General features: G+C 55.1%; 1 protein-coding gene across 1 annotated transcript in view; it reads right to left on the minus strand.

Moving 5' to 3' along the window:
- USP43 (ubiquitin specific peptidase 43) overlaps positions 1 to 18,106 on the minus strand; it is a 184,895-nt gene that overhangs the window by 120,786 nt on the left and 46,003 nt on the right. The window contains exon 3 of the mRNA XM_084648154.1: positions 4,474 to 4,580. Coding sequence (XP_084504280.1) covers positions 4,474 to 4,580 — 107 coding nt within the window. The remainder of the gene's footprint in view (positions 1 to 4,473; positions 4,581 to 18,106) is intronic.

The raw sequence follows: 18,106 nt of genomic DNA on the forward strand, positions 1-18,106 counted from the left end.
TTGCTGTTATTCTCCTATGGAGTTTGGCTGGAGCAGAATCACTGTGTTCATATCTGTTCTCTCAGAACAATGCAACAACCCTTCACTTCCTTCAGATGTAACAAAAGCACTGCACTCACCACTGATGGGCAGCCACCTCTGGCAACTGTCCAACATTCAAAAAAGGAAGTGAAGAAGAAAACTATATCCATTTGACACACAATAGGAATTTTAGGTGGCCAGAGGGACTATGCCTATAGCCCCAAAGTTAACATCCCATCTCCTACCACAAAAAAGCCACAGCATATTTCATGACTTCAAGTACGGGGTTATTTGTCCAGTGTGGTCTTACAGGAGACCGCCACTTAGAGAATGACCAAGGCTACATCTGGCAGCAATTGGGTTTTGCTTGAAGGGCTCCCATCCAAGCATTGTCCAGGCCAAAGAGCTAAACCTCCCCAGAATTTTATTTCTGTGCAACATTTCCACTTATGACACATCTATCATTCCTTGTTATGAAGATCTTTGCCATCTGATTCCTAAATGGGTCTTTAATTTTATTTCCAGATCAGTCCTTCTGATAATTTACATTCACACAGTGATGGTGGAAAGCACATAAATATCTCAGTGAAGTTGCTGCTTATTAAGCCTCACTCCGGGAATAGCTTCAATGCCACCAGCTCTCCGACATGCATAATTCTGTGCTAGCAGTCTGGGGGGGAGTGGATGCCTTTGTGATAGCCTTGCTGCATAGTGACACAATAGCAGGTGGATTCATGCACCTTCCGAAGTCCCTCGGGGAATGTATTTAGTGCAGAGGATTCCAAGCTGATCGTTCTTATTTTTTACCACTACCGGCACTTACTGCAGGCTAGTCTCTGGGCTCACCGGGCCGCAGTACGGCTCCACTTTGAATAGGAAATACCGGGTGTTGTTGTCACGGAGTCCCCGGGGCGATGCTCTGGAAATGCTCCCTACGAAGCCCGTCGGGACTCTGGGGAAATCTCCTTTCTGTGAGCAGCCTGTCTTCAGGACACACAGCTCACACAACTTCCACCTTCCTGGGTCTGACCTCGGAGCATTCAGCATCCTCTGCCCCTCCGTGCGCTTCCCACAGCGAGTCCGCCCAGGCGGGGTCCTGGGGAAGCCAGAGGGTCCTGCACCCCAACTTCGCAGTCAGACGTGACTCTCAGCCAGCCAGTAAAACAGAAGGTTTATTAGAGGATAGGAACATGGTCTAAAACAGAGCTTGTAGGTACAGAGAACAGGACCCCTCAGCTGGGTCCATTTTGGGGGGCAGTGAGCCAGACAACCACATCTGCACTTCACTCCACATCCTCAGCCAGCCTCAAACTGAAACTCTCTCCAGCCCCTCCTCCTCTGGGCTTTGTCACTTTCCCGGGCCAGGAGGTCACCTGATTCCTTTGTTCTCCAACCGTTTAGCTCTCACCTTGCAGGGGAGAAGGGCCAGGCCATCAGTTGCCAGGAAACAGGGTGTCGGCCATTCTCTGTGTCCAGACCCCTGCACACACCTGCCTCTAGGGCTCTGCAATGATCATACACCCTTATCCCACCACCTAGATACTTAAGAACTGCATAGGGGAAACTGAGGCACCCCACAATATTCAGAGGAAACATTAAGATCAGTCCCGCTTCGTCACAGTTGTGTCGATTGAGTTTGTAGCAGAAATCCTCTAGAGTCAACAGACACTGCAACCGCCATTTCAATGTGGAAATCCGTGCTTTGTTGCACCAGCTGTTAACATTTGGGCTGTTCTTGAGGTTCTTCAGGACTTTCTCGTCCTGTCCTGGCCAGGATGTGCTGAGACACCTGGGCGTTAAGATTGGCTCTGTGAACAGGTCTTGGACTGGAAGCTGTAACAGTTTCAGATTTCATAGATAGATTCATAGATTTTAAGGTCAGAAGGGACCAGTATGGTCATCTAGTCTGACCTCCTGCACAACGCAGGCCACAGAATCTCACCCACCCACTCCTGTAACAAACCCCTAATCTATGTCTGAGCTATTGAAGTCCCCAAATCATGGTTTAAAGACTTCAAGATGCAGAGAATCCTCCAGCAAGTGACCCGTGCCCCACCTGCAGAGGAAGGCAAAAAACCCCCAGGGCCTCTGCCAGTCTGCCCTGAAGGAAAATTCCTTCCCGACCCCAAATATGGCGATCAGCTAAACCCTGAGTGTGTGGGCATGACTCACCAGCCAGACACCCAAGAAAGAATTCTCTTTAGTAACTCAGATCCCACCCCATCTAACATCCCATCACAGGCCATTGGGCCTATTTACTGCTAATAGTCAAAAATCAATGAATTGCCAAAATTAGGCTATCCCATCACACCATCCCCTCCATAAACTTATCAAGCTTAGTCTTGAAGCCAGATGTCTTTTGCCTCCACTGCTCCCCTTGGAAGACTGTTCCAGAGCTTCACTCCTCTGATGGCTAGAATCCTTCATCTAATTTCAAGTCCAAACTTTGTGCTGGCCAGTTTATATCCGTACGCCCTGGACCAGCAACCAGAACCTCGGCTCCAGGCATGTCACACTGCTGGATGTCTGGAGGAAAACTTGCTGCCTCCTTCTACTAATCATCGATTGTCCAGACTGTGCTTCCCCCTGTCCACCACAAACAGACCGCACCCAGGCTATCTGACGGTCAGCAGGGGTGTCACCCAGGCGGGAGGGAGGGCAAAACGCGCGCCAGATTGTGAGAGTTCTGGGTGAAGCCGTCTAGCTAAATAACACTGCTTCAGAGGAAATGGCCAGACCCAGCCCTCGAGCTCAGGTTCTAGCAGGCGCTGGTGATTCAGTCGAGAGTGCGCCGCCCTCTCACTCGGCACCGAACCCCAGGCACAAGCATGGTGCTAAGGGGCGCTGGGCTGCTGCCGCCTTTCCAATGCGATATAAAGCCCAGGCCCTGCCCACGTGCGGACGTTAAATACGATTAGGAGTGGTGGGAGGGTCAGATTTCAGACTGGGTCGTTACACTTTGCCTACCAAAAATTCCCCTGAGCTTTCAGTTGCGTACAATAATCGTCTTCTGACTCTGTCCAAAACTGCCACCAAGCCATGCCGTGGGCTGTTAAACAGCTGCCATGCTCCACCCCAGAGGTGGCTGCATTTCACTGCCAGGCGAAGTAACTCCTGTCTCCATGGCTTGTGCAATCTGTAATGCACTTTGGGATGGCTGGATGGAAGGTACCAGGGAGGTACTGGCCGGTGTTGTCACTGGCAGTACCAGGAAGCGTTAGCCTCACAGCTTCCTCATGGGCTCTACCAGTTCAATATTCCTGGTGCGCTCCCAGCAGAGATGGGAAACACGGGGCAGGGTTTAAAGAGCCACTACTGTCAGGGAACTCTCTTCACCCCCTACCTCCCTGCCCCTTGAGGATTCTCTCTCCATTATCTCCATTCACCAGCCGGAAGGGGTCTCCTAACTGATCAGCCCCAGGACCTGGAAATCCAGCCTGGCACCTTCTTGGGGGGAGGGATAGCTCAGTGGTTTGAGCATTGGCCTGCTAAACCCAGGGTTGTGAGTTCAATCCTTGAGGGGGCCATTTAGGGATCTGGGGCAAAAATTGAGGATTGGTCCTGCTTTGAGCAGGGGGTTGGACAAGATGATCTCCTGAGGTCCCTTTCAACTCTGATATTCTCTGATTCTGCCTCTGACACCGGCACTGCAAAGCGAGACTCTGCAGCCGGGACTCTGCTGCTGTTTCAGCTGCTGGAGTGTGACTGCCGCTTGCTCTCCTGCAGCGTGCTGGGCTCTGCGAAAAGCTGCTCTGTGCTCACTAAAGTGAGCTGGGGTGATGGGAAGCCCCATGGGGGGCGCAAAGAGGGAGGCAGGAGGGGGCATTTTGTAGCCATTTTTCTGACTAGCCTTTAAAAATGGGGGCGGGGAGGGTCCTCACGGTCAGACGGGACAGCGTGTGCATGCGTGTGTCAGTGTATGTCCCGGCTGCTGCCCGGGAAAGCATGCTGTATGGGTACTGCAGGACAAGGAAGCACAAGGCAGGCAGAGCTGGCAGTGGGGCACGGGTTGCACTCCTTTCCCGTTGTGTATCTCTCCGCGGTTACTCCCGCTTTGCACCAGCAGAGAGAGCAGGAGAGTCACTCCACAGGGCAGCCAGGCTGGCCTCTCCCTACAGCTGCAGGTTTTATTCCTAGAGAGGTAAAGCCACAAACTATTTCCATTCGGCTCCCAAGGAGCTTCACCCCCATCCCCCGGGTACTTATCTTTGATGCCCAGCATGATGTCGTTGGAGGTGCCACGCAGCTGGCAGGCAGCCGACATGGCCTGGGTCCCGCAAGGACAGGTGCCACATCCCTTTTCTGTGCAGCAGGGAGTGTCTAGATCCCAGCCCCTCGCCTCCCACCTCCCCCAGCCCCACTCCCAGCTCAGCTTGACACCAGGGGTGAGGCCGATGCAATGCAGGGATGGGACAGGAAGATTTGTCTGGGGCAGACGTGTCCCCCACTTACCTGTACTGTGCTTGGAAGTGGTTCTGCACGAAGCTCTGTCTGCTGGGAGGCTGGGTGGCTGGCGGGGCGTGGCCAGAGCCACAGCTCTCGTCCAGACTGGGCTGGGGCTGCAGAGAGACAAACGGGGTTATGGAAACATTGGACAGTGGCTGAAAATCCCCCGACTCCCCCCAGCCGCACCCCTGCCCCCACCACCCCACTTCCCTTGGCGGAGGCTGTCCACAATTCCTCCTGATGGAGATCTTCCCCTCCACCCCCGTCTCTACCCCTGCTTCTCCACAGCTCAGGGTGCAGGGAGGAGAGCTGGGTGGGACCCCTACAGAGGGGCATGGGCCACGGCTCTCCCCAGGGCTTAAGAACGCTGACTGCAGCCCTGCCAGACCAAAGCAGGGAGGGGAACAAGAGATCTGCTTCCCGATGAGCGGAGGGCACGAAGTCTGGGGTAATGGGGCAGCAGGTGGCAGTAGGGGGTGGGGAGGGAATGGGGGCAGGTCTAGACGAGTGGGGAAAGGGGCTGGAACCAGGCTGGAGAGCAGAGAGCTTTTCCCCTCCCAGGCAGTCTGGTAGAGTTACTCTAAGTAGAGTCACCCTTGTCTTTCGTGCCTGGAGAGGCCCTCAGCTAGCCCGGTCCCTTTTCCCAGCCCTCAGCCCCAGCAGCCACAACAGTAGCCACAGACTCTGAATGGTAAATACTGGCTGTACAGACAAGGGAGCAGTGAGTAGGAGGAGGGGGCAATTTCATCGCTGGATACGGCATTGGGGAGACCAACACTGGACACCGCACCCAACACTGGGTTCCACATTTTCAAAGGGATGTCGAAAAATTGGAGAGGAGGCAAAAGAAAGCCACGAAAATGATTCAAGGGCTGCAGCGAGAGACTTACAGAGCAATCTGTTTAGCTTCTCACAGAGAAGATGAGAGGTGGCTTGTTTATGGTGTCTAAGGACCTTCACAGGGAGAAAACACACCTACTAAAGGGATCTTTAATCTAGCAGAAAAAGGCAGAACCACCAATGGCTAGAAGCTGAAGCCCGACAAACTCAAACTGGAAATTAGGAGCAATTTTTTACCAGGGCGGGTGATTAACCATTGGAACAAACTCCCAAGGCAAGTGGTGGATTCTCCATCTCTTGCTGACTTCAGATCAGGACCGGAGGCTTTTCTGGAAGCTGCGTTAGTCGAACACAAGCTCTTGGCCTCAGCCCAGGGCTAAGTGGGGAAATTTAAGAGCCTGTGCTATACAGGAGGTCGGACTAGATGATCTCAAGTTCCCTTCTGGCCTTAAAATCTCTGCATCTCTGAAAGGAATGAGCGATCGGCGCTGACAATAGAGTGGCTGCTTGCTGAACCGCACACAGCCGGCTTGCAGTTATTAGGCGTGGTCCCGTGTCCCCTCGCAGGGAAAGCAAACACGGGTAGTGAGATCAGATGGCTCAGTGGAGAGGAGAGATCGGATATTGGAGAGCAGCACCACCGCAGCTCTGGGACAGCAATGCAAAACACACCCTGAATCCAACCAAGAGAAACCCACCAGCCAGCCAGGCACAGAGCAGGCTCAGCCCCCCTACCACATGCAAAGCTACATGGGGACCAGCGGCTCGCAACTCCCTGGGAACCTGCTGGACGTGATGCTCGCTGGCAATCAGCTGTCAGCTTTCAAACGCCCCTCCAGAGAGCTGGGTTGGGGAGTGGGGGAAAGAAAGTTAGTGAGTTTGGGGAACGTGTGTCTGTGTGCACAAGGGTTGCTGTGTGCCCACGAGTGTGTGTGTGTGTGCACGAGGGTTGCTGTGTGTGCACGAGTGTGTATTTCTGTGCATGAGGGTTGCTGTGGGTACACGAGTCTGTGTATGTGTGTGCATGAGGGCTGCTGCGTGTGCAGCAAGTACAAGCGGAAAATGGTGCTAGGTGTGAATTAGCCTCATGTAAGTGATCAGAAACTGAACAATAACTAAAACCACCACCTGGGGTGCATGCCTCCAAGGCAAGTGCGACAGCAGCACTTCACAAGCAAGGACATCAAAATAAATAAATACATCCCTGCATTTCCCTGATGCCTATCATAGACAGATCTCAGAGTTCTTTACAGCACCCCAACAAATATAATCACCCCAGTTTTACAGAGGGGTACACTGAGGCACAGAGCAATTAGTGTGACTGGCTCATAGTCACAGACATTGAGTCACTGACAGATCTGGGGACAGAACCCAGGAGCTCTGACCCCCAGTTCCCTATTAGAACCCCTCGCCCATGCTAGCTCAGTTACGATACCCCGAGCAGTGCGAGTTTTGGGGGTGTGACTGTGCTGAAGGAACAGCAGCAGGAAAGGGGACATGATCCCTTCCTAATAGTGGCACTTTTCACCTTGCACCCCACACTGCAACAATGGGAAAGTCAAATTCCTCAACACTTCCTGCCGGGGAGATTTGCAGGTGAAATAACAATCAGGTCCTTAATTGTGCCTCCCAATTGTAATACCCAGGCAAGGAGAGCAGATTGCAACTTCATCTGAAGATGTGATAAATAAATCTCTGTCACTGGTCCTGTACAAAATTCCTAGAGCAGGTCCTAAGGTGACTGCTTCTGTATTTACAGTCTCTGCATCAACGTAACAGCAGCTAGTACCGCTCACCTAGTGAAGGTTATTGCAACAAAACAGAGGAAGATCCAAATCACCCCAACAAGGGTGCAATTGACAAAGCCACTGGAATTAGGAACAGTACCTGCCCTGTCAGCTTCTGGGAGAAAAGTAAAGAAGAAGAAAAAGGTCTGTCAGTTGGCTGAGTTAAGCCCCACTGAGCGCCAGCTCTCCTTTCTCTATCTGCAAAAGAAATTGAAAGAAATTGACCGCAGACTGGAGTTCCTTCCAAAAACCTCTCACTGCCCTGCTGGACAGAGAGCCAGCAGCTCCGTCTACAAGACCACCAGCAGTGCTACCCAGACCAGCGGCTAGCTACCAAACCCCAGGGGGAGACTGATACTGACAAAGGGCTGAGCCCTGCCCGCGGCTGGCAATAGGGTACCTTAGAAACACCAGCAGGAGCCTACCGCAGTAATTTAGATGGAACACAGGAGCTAATGGCGTTAACATAACCCAGTTACTGTCCAACATTAAACAGTGCTCTACGACATGCCGGGTTTGGTATAGAGACCTCAGCTTCCTTGGCACCATGGCAAACGCACCATTAACCATCCTTTGAACCTTGTACTGAAGATAAAGAAAAGAAGAGAAACCAGTGAAAGCCTTTGGAATGTCAAGTATGAAGTCAGGCTTGCATTTCAATGGCACCCCTTCTTCCGTCTCCCTCAGCTGGTGAGAGTTTCAGAAGGAAACCCTCCTTGCTTGACAGTTTCTTAGATGGAAGCCAGGGTGGCACAAATGCCGACTTTCTTCTTTTCGGGTGGGTGCTCCACCCCCACTCCACCCTGAGGCCCTGCCCCCGCCCTGTTCCCTCCCTCAAGGCCCACCTGCTGCCCCACGTCTTTCCACCCTAGCTCCACCTCTTCCTCCGAACGTGCCCCACCCTTGCTCCGCCTCTTCCCTCCCCCACTCCGCCCACTCCCTCGGCCTCCCGCCCACCACTGAACAGCTGATCGGGGTGTGGGTTCTTTTTTTTGCCATGGGTGCTCTAGTCCCGGAGCACCCACGGAGCCAGTGCTGATGCAGGATTGTAATCGCTGTCCTTCTGGGAGAAAGGGGAGAAGATCGTTGAGAAGGGTTGGAGCTGCTGCTGTTGTAACAGTCCGATCCTCTTTCATCCCAAGTGGTGGCTGAGAGTCAGCTGAAGCTGGTAGGAGCAGCCATGTCATTTGGGCCCCTCCCTCTAGCTCAGTCTGGTCAGGACGTCTCTCGGTATAAGGATGATGAAGGTCCCGGGGCCCAGGAGACGGCGGGGTTGGCAGTCACGAAGGTGAAGCTCACTCCAGTAGCCTGTGTCTGGTCTTCCTGTATTTCCCCCCCAAAAGTCTCTTTGTTTAAGGACCCACAAAAGGAGTGGGTGGTATAGCCCATCCCCTCGTTCTTTTGTCCACCAATTAGCCCTAATATCCCACACGCAAATTTTAATTCATTAATTTCGGGTCCCACATCCTCTGTCTTTCCTAAGCATGATTTCAGCATAGTTCTTGAATCATAGCAGTGTGGCCTTTTTCGTTTGGACTAATTTATCTCTGTCTGGTTCTCCTGCACCTGTTCATAACATTCATTATTGAAAACAACCTGACCTACTTTCCAGCTCCATGTTATTACAGGTTATTCATGAACTCTGTACAATGGAGCTCACAATCAGAGTCAATTTGTAGGCTTGAGTCTCACCCCAGGGCACCCCACCCAGTGTGGGATGCTCTGATAGAGAATGCCCCATGCCCCAGGATGCTCAGAGACACCAGCTGGAAGATCGCCCCCTGCAGGGTCAGTACTAAGCAGCTGCTGCCCTCCATTCCATTCCTGTGTAACCGAACCAGGCTCCTCTACAGCAAGCAGGAACGGGATTCACACCGCTCCACACTGGTGCCCACAGTCCCCTGGAGAAGGGGATGTGAAGGATGGGGATGGCTGAGCTCAGCCAGCTCCCTTCACTTCCATGGCTACCACACTAAGGACCAGGAAGCCTGGCGTGACTTTGGCTTGGAAACAGCACCCTCCCTCCTTCCATGCCACCCTCCTGACTTGTGGAGAAGTGGAGGAGACACCTGCCAGCCCAGATCCAGACCTTCCCCACCATCCCAGTCACTTCTCAGACTGCCAGTGCCAGTGATAGGCTTTTTGCTTCAGTGATGAGACTGGAACAGATGGCGGGAGCTGATGGCGGGAAGAGAAGTGTCTGTTAGAATCCCCCACGCTGGCAACCTGATGGCTCGGCGGGGCGGGGCTCCCTCTGGGGAAACGGCACATCAGGGAATGTTCACTCCATCGGGACATGATCTCCCAGGGCTCCATGCGCCTTGCCCCCATTACAATCAAAAGGGAGCTGGGGACACAGGCTCCACATTGGGTCTTTGTGGGGATCGCTCACCCTCTCTTTCCTTGCTGCTAACATGACCTATGTGAGGAGCAGGTTATCCCCTATCTGTGGGGTCCTGACACCTTCCTCTGAAGCAGGAGCAGTTGGAGGTGGAATCTGGTGTCCTGGCTCTGATCCAGCCTGGTGATACCTGTGGTACTATGGTTTGATCTTTCTTCTCCTAAGAATGGCCATGTCTGTCCATCTGGGTCTGTTTGTCCTTCTCCTTGCAGGCAGACAGCTGGATGGTGCCGGTCCCTGTGTTTCTGCCCTTGTCTCTTTGCGTATCATCCTTGCACAGGGGCCATGCTAATCTTCTCTGTATTGTTCCAATTTTAGGGTAGGTCTGTGGATATCACTGCTAAGATATCACTATCAGAAGCATGGAGGTCGTTTCTGAGAACGCCCTGCAGTTTCCCCCCCGCCCCATCCCAGAAAAAAGGGACCTTTAAAACAGAGCGGGAATGGGACAACAGGTCACACATGAGAGCTGGGGTTGGGGAAGCAGGCAGTCAGTTACCACAGGAAGGAGTTATATTAGGCTTCCCAGATTACAGTGTATTCTCTTAGTAATAACTGTCTGACAGCATCAGTAATTTCAGTTAATTACACAGAGGGAAGCAATTTAGGCACATTGCAGGCAAACACAAAGACGCGGGCATGTGTTTGTTACAGCTGAGCATTTCTCTCTGTGTGTGAGGAGGTCAGTGCGGGTGGGCTGGGAATGTCTGGTGTCTGTCTGGGGAGGGGGTATGTTTAGGGTGAGCACGTCTACATGGGGGGTTATTGTAGGGAATAAGTAGGTGTGTGTATTCAGATGGGGCTCTGTTCATTCATTCTATGGATCTCTATATGCACCCCTCTGTCTACCCATCCATCCCACATATCCACACCACTGTTTTGCTGTCCACATATACAGCACCTACAAAGATTGTATTTGCTATGGTATTCAATAGGTATTCTTAATAAGAGTAATAAAATAAGAAGAAGCACCTACCTCGGATACAGCGCTTTCATCCACAGACTTCAAAGTGCTTTACAAAGGAGGTCAGTATCCTTGTCCCCACTTTACAGTTGGGGAGACTGAGGCACAAAGGGGGCGAGTGACTTGCTGTAGGGATGCTGAGCCCCTGCAGTCTAACTGCAGTCAACAGCAGCTCGACACAGCAGATCAAGCCCTTGATGTGTTGCCATCCCATCAAGAAATTTGCTACTGAGGAACATTTTCGGATGAGCCGCCTGGACCTGGGCTGCGTGTAGGAGGGAGGAAAGGGCCTCTCCGGATGAAGACAGCATGGCACTGCCAGAGCTGGCTGCTCTCAGGAAGGCTGAGGGGCTGTCAGAGAGCAGCCGCAGCGGCTCTGGAGGGATGCCTGATACCCAGCAGCGACTCCAGTCTGTCACTTTGGCCTAGCAACCCACTGCAGCACCTGCTCTCGTTAACAGCACCCCAAGGAGGTGCTAACGTCTCCCCCAGCGGGAGGGCCAGGCCTGCGAACATCGTTGTACAAAGCCACACTCTGACAGCTGGGAAGGGCAGCCAAGGTGACCCGCGAGCACCTAGGTGCGGGCAGTGACAGACAGGCTGTGTTCTGGGCACGGCTCCCCGTGCAGCCGCTCAGACACGGGGCGGGAGGGGGAAGCCGTTGTCAGAGCTGGAAGGAGAGCCGGGTCTTTCTGCAGTGGGGCCAGCCTTGGGCCATCAGCCCATTTCTATCTGCCTGTCCATCCAGGGGCTTATACTGACCCCTCTCCTCTCTGGCCTGTTTCTGAGCACCTCACACATATGCATCCCTGAGCTAAAGCTGCAGCTCCTTCTCCTAACGCTGCGCTCCCTGAGGGGATGTCAAGCAGGGATTTCATCCACTCCAGTCAGCCACTGGAGGGGGGCCTACAATGGGGGGGGAGGTGACCCAGGAAGGGGTTAAACTCTTCATTAGATAGAAAAGAGCAGGCTGCGGCCTGAAGAGCTGGCAGCCAGGGCTCCTTGGCATGTGGGGGGAGGGCCTGGCAGCTTGGCCTTGCAAGGGGGGACCCTGCAAAGGAAGCAGAGACTTCGTCAGGGGGTGGGAGGAGGACAAGGGGCTCCTGCAAAGGGGAGTAGCTGGTTCTCCGGGTTGCTATAACTGGGAAGACTGGACTACCCATGCCAGGCAAGCCATGGCCGTGCTGCACACACAGCAGGCGGTCCATGCGAGCTTTCTGCGAGCTGCCCACCATCGTACGACTGTGTGTGGGGCCTGTGGAGTTTCCCAAGGCTGAGCCTGGAGTTGTTTTTCTGTCTGTCTGTAGCTGGACCTGCCTTATGAGGGCCATAAGCCTGAGCCCTGGAGTGGAGCAGAGACTGGGTCCGTAAGAGCCCATCCACCCCCTCCTTCGTCAGCCAGTGGGGTCTTGCTGCAGTGCATTATACAGCACGCTCTCCTCCCCTCCGTACACCTATCCAGCCCTGCTGGCCCACAGAGTCAGAAACTGGGGCTGGGTCAGTGGCAGGTAAGGTATCAACCAGTAATCGTTAGGGCTACTGACCAGCCCAACAGGGCCAGCCTGTTCAGGAATCCACTGGGCAGGGACCCCAGACACATCAGGGCTTCTCCAACTCCGTCCCAGCCCCACAAACCTCAGGGGTACTGGGAGAGGCATGAGGGAGCACAGCAAATCTACGGCGAAGACAGAAATGGAGCCCAGGTCGCCTGACTGCCCATCCTGAGTCTCTACCACAAGGCCACCCTTCCTCCTTTGCTTCCAGGGTATGGCCCAGCCTCTCTGGGGTCTCTGGGCTGTTCCCCTAACACACAGCACCGGGGTCATGTGGGGGGATCCTCAGAGGCAAAGGCTCCCTCTGAAGACCCTGCCCTGGCTGGAGCTGGCGAGCTGCAACACGGCCAGGGCCCGGCTGACACATTCCACAGAAGGCGGGTGAGGTAATAAATACCTTTTATTGAACCAGCTCCTGCTGGGGAGAGAGACGCTTTTGAGCCACACACAGCTCTGCCTGAGAGGGTTCAAGGGCAGCTCTGCGTGGCTCCGAAGTGTGTCTCCCCAGCAGGATTTGCTCCAATAAAAGCGATTACCTCACCCACCTTGTCTCTCTAATCACCTGGGTCCGACACAACTACACCACCACTGCCAACGTTCCAGTCAGGCTGCGGTGACAGGAGCTCCATGCGCCATGCCCAGGACCTGCTGGGAGTCCATCCCCCCCAGTCTGTAAAACATCAGCCATCCCACGGAGAAGTAGGAAGATGGAGCAGGCCTGGTAGGGGAGAGGAGCAGGCTTTTCCCACGCTGCCAGGTGGGAGACTCAGGGCCCAGGCTTAGGGTGATTCTACCTGGCCACCTGCATGGACTTCAAGGGAGTTCTGACCCAGTAAATTGAACCCACTATCTCCACCCTCCTGCACTGATCCACAGCAGATGAGAGTCAGCAACAGCTCCCCGCCCGGGAGCTCCATCCTCTCCCATCACAGCCCCTCCGAGCCCCGTTTCATCATTCAGTAGGGCAGGGCATCACAGTCAGCAGGGCAGGTTTCTCTGGTCTGCACATCCCACCCTGTGCTGAGGTCCCATTAGCTCTTGCCACGCCATGCTGGGTCAGATCGAGCATGGAACCCCAGAGGGCACGGCCCCGAGAATCAGTGCTGACCTCCCGGCGAATGTGTGCGGCAGGGGCACTGTGCTGCTGGAAGGGGTTTGGGATGAGATGTGGCCCCTTGTGATCACAGAAGATCCCCCTCTGCGTAAGAGTGAGGCGATGAACTCCCGGGCTCTGGGGAAATCCCAACCTGGCCAACTACATTCTGCAAAAATGGATGCAGCATTCTTCATTTCCGGTCCTGACTGGTCCTGGTGTGAAGCCGTTAAACAGCAGCTGGGCTCCACCCCAGGGGCAGCTGCATTGGGGCAGTGGATGACGAGACCCCTCCACATCCCTCACCGCCCGCCCCGGGTACTGAGAGGAGTGTTAGCGAGTCCACATTAGGAGCTTGGAGCGCCTCAGAGGAAAGGTCAGAGCATTAGCGTTACACCGCTGCAGCAACCGAGACGTGGAGAGGCAATTCAGGGCAGATCACGGAAGGGTGACCCTCTCACAGCCAGCCAAGGGTTCGGGTCTAACACCTTCAGTTGCTATTTGTGCTACTGTAGCACCTAGAGGCAGGGGTGGTGGAACTGAGGGGTGCTAGCTCCCTCACCATGGAAATACTGGGGGGCAGATCTATGTTTCTGTCCCCCACAATATCTCACAGAGGTGAGAGCAGGACCCGAAGGAGGAGCTGGAGCAGCCAACGCGGCCCATGAGATCGGGCCAGGTGCCAGGGTGCAGGTTGGACTCACTGGCCCAGCCTGATCCTACCTTTGAGCCACTGCAGGTCCAGGTGCAGACACCCAGCCTTGGGGAGGGGGAGGAGACCGTGCATCAGCCACCGGGGGCGGGGAGAGGACAGGGCAGGGAGCTGCACAGGGCACCAACCGCTGGCGGGGGCGGTGGGGAAAGCACAGGGCACCAACCACAGAGGAAGTGACATTGGAACGGCAGTATGAACTGTCAGGAAGTCTTTTTCCAGCCTAGAGCTGACTGCCCCTCCTTCCCCCAGAGCCCCAACAGCTCCCCTCCTATCGCTCTGCCCCTCAGTCATAGGGAGCTTCAACCCCCCACCTCCAGAGAGGCCCCACTGGGCTAGGGAGTCTCATGGTGCTGGGGGCTGCACAGACGCAGTGTGACAGACAGCCCTGCCCCGAAGAGCTGACCAGACAGACCAAAGGTATGAGGTGCACATGGAAAGAGACTTGCCAAAGGTCACATAACAGGTCAGTGGCAGAGCTGGGAAAAAAACACAGGGATCCTGAGTCCTCGCCTTGTGCTCTGCCAACTTGAGCAACGCTGCCTCACTGAAGTGGCCTTTAGCAATTTATTTGTACTAAACTCTGCCTGTGCAATCAAACGACTGTCCACATTCCGATCCTCCGAACACCAGCCCCAAGGGCCAGCAGCCCTTCGTCCCACAGCCTCTGACCCCGCTTCGCCCGGCATGGCAGTTTCATCCCCACGTGCTGCGACATCTCTCCATTTCCTTTGCCCTCTCGCCGCAGGATTACTTATACACGAAGAAACCAGGCCGAGTTTCCTGGCTCCCCTCACATGATTAAAGATGCCGCTGAAATATACAGCAAAGTTCCAAGACACATTCCCCCTCGCCCCCCGCCACCAGATTTCCATTACTGGAGCTTACGCAGAGAGCTCTCCTGGCGGTGAGGGGGTGCCAAGGGACCAGAGGACAGCACAATCTGGCCAAGGAAGATAGAAGCAGAGGACTAATGACTTCTGCCATCTGCCTCGCTGCTCCGCTGTCTCGAACGAGCTGGGTACTTAAAGGGGATGAATGATGAGGTCTTTCAAGGATGCATCTGACCCAGCTGCAGGTCTCAGCTTTCCCCCAGCCAGGGCAGCGTTACAGCTGCAGCAGCATGCAGACACCCAAAGCACCCACACTCTCTGGGCCCAGGTCACCACGGCCACGCACCTTGCTGGTCGGGCAGGGTTTGGCACAGGTGGTCCTGGACCAACTCAGAGGGAAGAGTCACGACCACCACTGCAGCACTGACCTAGGCCTGCTTGGGGGAGTTGGCAGGATGCTGGCACAGTGCAGGAGGGCACTGAGCCCCTACGGTATTAACCTCCGGTCCCCTCCACTCCTCCCACCTCGTCCTCCCTTCCCAGCGTTCTTGCTTTAAAGAAGCTTCAGAGCTTTCCCTCCAGTCCTGTCTCCACCGGCAATTCAGGGAGCACAGCTCTCCTGGGCTGCAGCCCCAGACTGGGAGTTCATAGCTCGCGCTGCGCTTTCACCAGCCGGGAGCTCGCAACATGAGATAAGTGCCAATTAATTTTCTCTTCAACCACTCAGCAATGTAGTGCATCGGGGGGGGGGGGGAGCCCTAACTTCAGTGCGCACTACCTGCTCAACCCTCTGGAAAGCAACCCACTTATGTACCATTGGCACCTCCATATAGAGTCCAAAAGACTCAGTCGAGGCCCCCAAGGCTGATCAGGATGGCTTAATTGTGTGTGTGAGGGAGAGAGAGACAGCTCTGAGCAGCTCCTTCCGCATACCGCAGGGAGCAGGTTCCTGGGGTGGGCACCTGTCACTGGTGGGAGGCCCGGTCTGTGTGGGAAAGGGACAGGCATCTTTCACGCATGCCGCAGGAGGCCGGTGGGGGCATGTGTGAAAGAAGGTGGTCGGGGTTCACTGGGGAAAGCACCTCAGCTGGTGGGCACAGCTCCCTGGACCACACTGGGAAAGCCCCGGCAAGGGTGGCACTGGGACGACCCCCCAGCAGCGCCTGGTCAGGCTCCTTACGCAGGCATTCTGGCAGGGTGCAACGCACATGTTACCAGGGAGTCTGTCCTAGAGACACCTTCCCGCCCCACCGGCCATTGCCCCAATCACCTCCCCCACACGGACCATCACAGACCCTCCCTCGGGCACCCACTGCAAGTGCTACCGTGGAGAAGTGTCACCAGATCGCCGCTTTGTGCATCTCCAGCATCTCTGAATGCAGTTTAGCTGTTGGAAGTAAGGAGTCAACACCCTGCGGGCAGCCCACTTCCTGCTCCCCACCACAGGGGAGGCGCTCCACTGCTCGGGGGAGTGGGAATTGAATCACAGACGTAGGCAACTGGGCTGGATGGCTCAGAGCAGCACAGGCCCCATTGTTCCGTCCAGCTGTAAGCGTCTCAGGCCATGGGGCTTTGCAACTCCTCTTGGAAAGGCACTTGCATGGGTTAATGGTGTAACTGGCCATGCCCAGAGAAAAAATCTCTCACCGGGCAGCTGGGATCCCCAACAGCTTCCCAGAAGCACAGCCCTGCTCCCCAACAGCTTCCCAGAAGCACAGCCCTGCTCCTTGTGCAGACCCGAGAGCTGGTGCGTGTATGCTACTGACCTGGCATGCTCTCTCCAGCCTCAGCGTTGGCATGCCCCCCTCACTCCCTGCCTGGCCCTGTTCGGCAGGAGGACGTGTGACAAAATGATTCAGCAGCCCAACATCTTCCCAACACCTAGTGATCTCACTATGAGGCCCTGCCCTGCTCGTCCTCACCAGTGATCTCCCCTGCTGGGTCAGAGCTGTCCGCACAGGGGCACTAGCAAGCTCGGGGCGGGAAAGGGGGGGGAACAGCATCTGGAGCCTTCCACCCACTGGCCTGAATGACAGGGCCTGGACCTGAGTCCCAGCAGGACTTGGGCTCTGACCCACACCCCTAGCAGGGTTCTAGCTCCGGGGTCCTCAGTGCTCAGTGATGTGAGTCAGACTGATGTGTGTGTGTATGGATGGAGGGCTTGAGCTCAAACCTGAGTCCGAGCCTGGCTTGGTGTGCAGGGTGGACATACCATTACTGGGCTGAATGAAGCTAACACTACACATGTGCTTGCCTGGTGAGCAATTTACACAGGGATCAGGAATGAGCAGGGAGGCAGGGTCCCACCAGTAGCCAATGGCAGGGGAGGCCGCATTTCTTGTGCTCAGGCCCAACTTGCCCAAGAGCACAGAGCACCAAGGAGCAGCAGTAATTCCAGCTTTGCAAACATCAAAGCACCCCAGAGACCCTGAATGCAGCTAACGCCCCAAAGAATAGCAGCAGATTCCAAACAAGCCTAGGGCATCTCGACACGGGCACCAAACTCCGCGCAGCTTGTTTAAAAATACCCAGAAGAGAGGCACTCGGCTCGTTCGAGCGCTCTGCAGACATTAAACAGCTGCTGTTGTGGGACAGCCCTGGCTCATGGCAGTGAGACAGAGATAAAGCTCTCCAGCAAACAGGGCAGGTGGTTGGCACAGCCCTCCAACAGCAGTGCAGCATGAAGTGACCCACGAGCCAGGCTTCCAAAGCTCTGCAAGTGGAAAAGTTTGAAACAAGGGAGAGATGCAAGGCTGTGAGACGCTCTCAGGGGAAAGTTATCAACCGCTGCCCGGCTCTGAGCAAACGCAGTCAGCAGAGGAGCTGGAAAGGAGACGAGCCAAGAGAGAGTCCGGGGAGGTGGAACAGCATGCTAGGAAAGCCCAGGAATCTGCGCTAGGAGAAGGAGGCTGGAGCTACAGCCCCGAGGGAGATAAGAGGGCTCGTATCTTCCAGCTGCACCTGAGCCTGCGAACACCTTGCCCTTCTTTAGCCTCTGCTATGCAAAGCCCTCACCATGCTCGCCAGCTGATACTGAAAGGTTCAAAGTCACACTGGCAAAACTGGGCACAGTGCCCGGATCACCTGCAGCCCCACCCTGGCCTTTAGTCTCTAGCCCATCCCTTCCGCGACACACCTACGCACTTGCTTCCTCTCCTCATTCCTGTAGCAGTCAGCACACAGAAGCAATCCAAGCCCCGGGAGAAAGTGGCAGGCTCCTCACAGGCCCTGGGGAGAAATTCCTAGTGGGGAGAATCCTGCTCCCCAGCCGGTTTAAGGGCCAAGTGCCATCAGTGTAAATGGAGCATCACTGCACTGGCTGGAACAGAGTCGCTCCTGATTCACAGGGGTGTGACTCCCACCAGAACCCGGCTCCACACAGAGCCAGAGGCAGAGAAACTGTCAGGCGTCTCCTCTCTGTTGGTAATGGGCAGGCAGGATACTGGTCTGCCTTGG

Source organism: Lepidochelys olivacea (genome assembly GCF_965140295.1).
Source record: "Lepidochelys olivacea isolate rLepOli2 genome assembly, chromosome: 14".
Lineage (NCBI taxonomy): Eukaryota > Metazoa > Chordata > Testudines > Cheloniidae > Lepidochelys > Lepidochelys olivacea.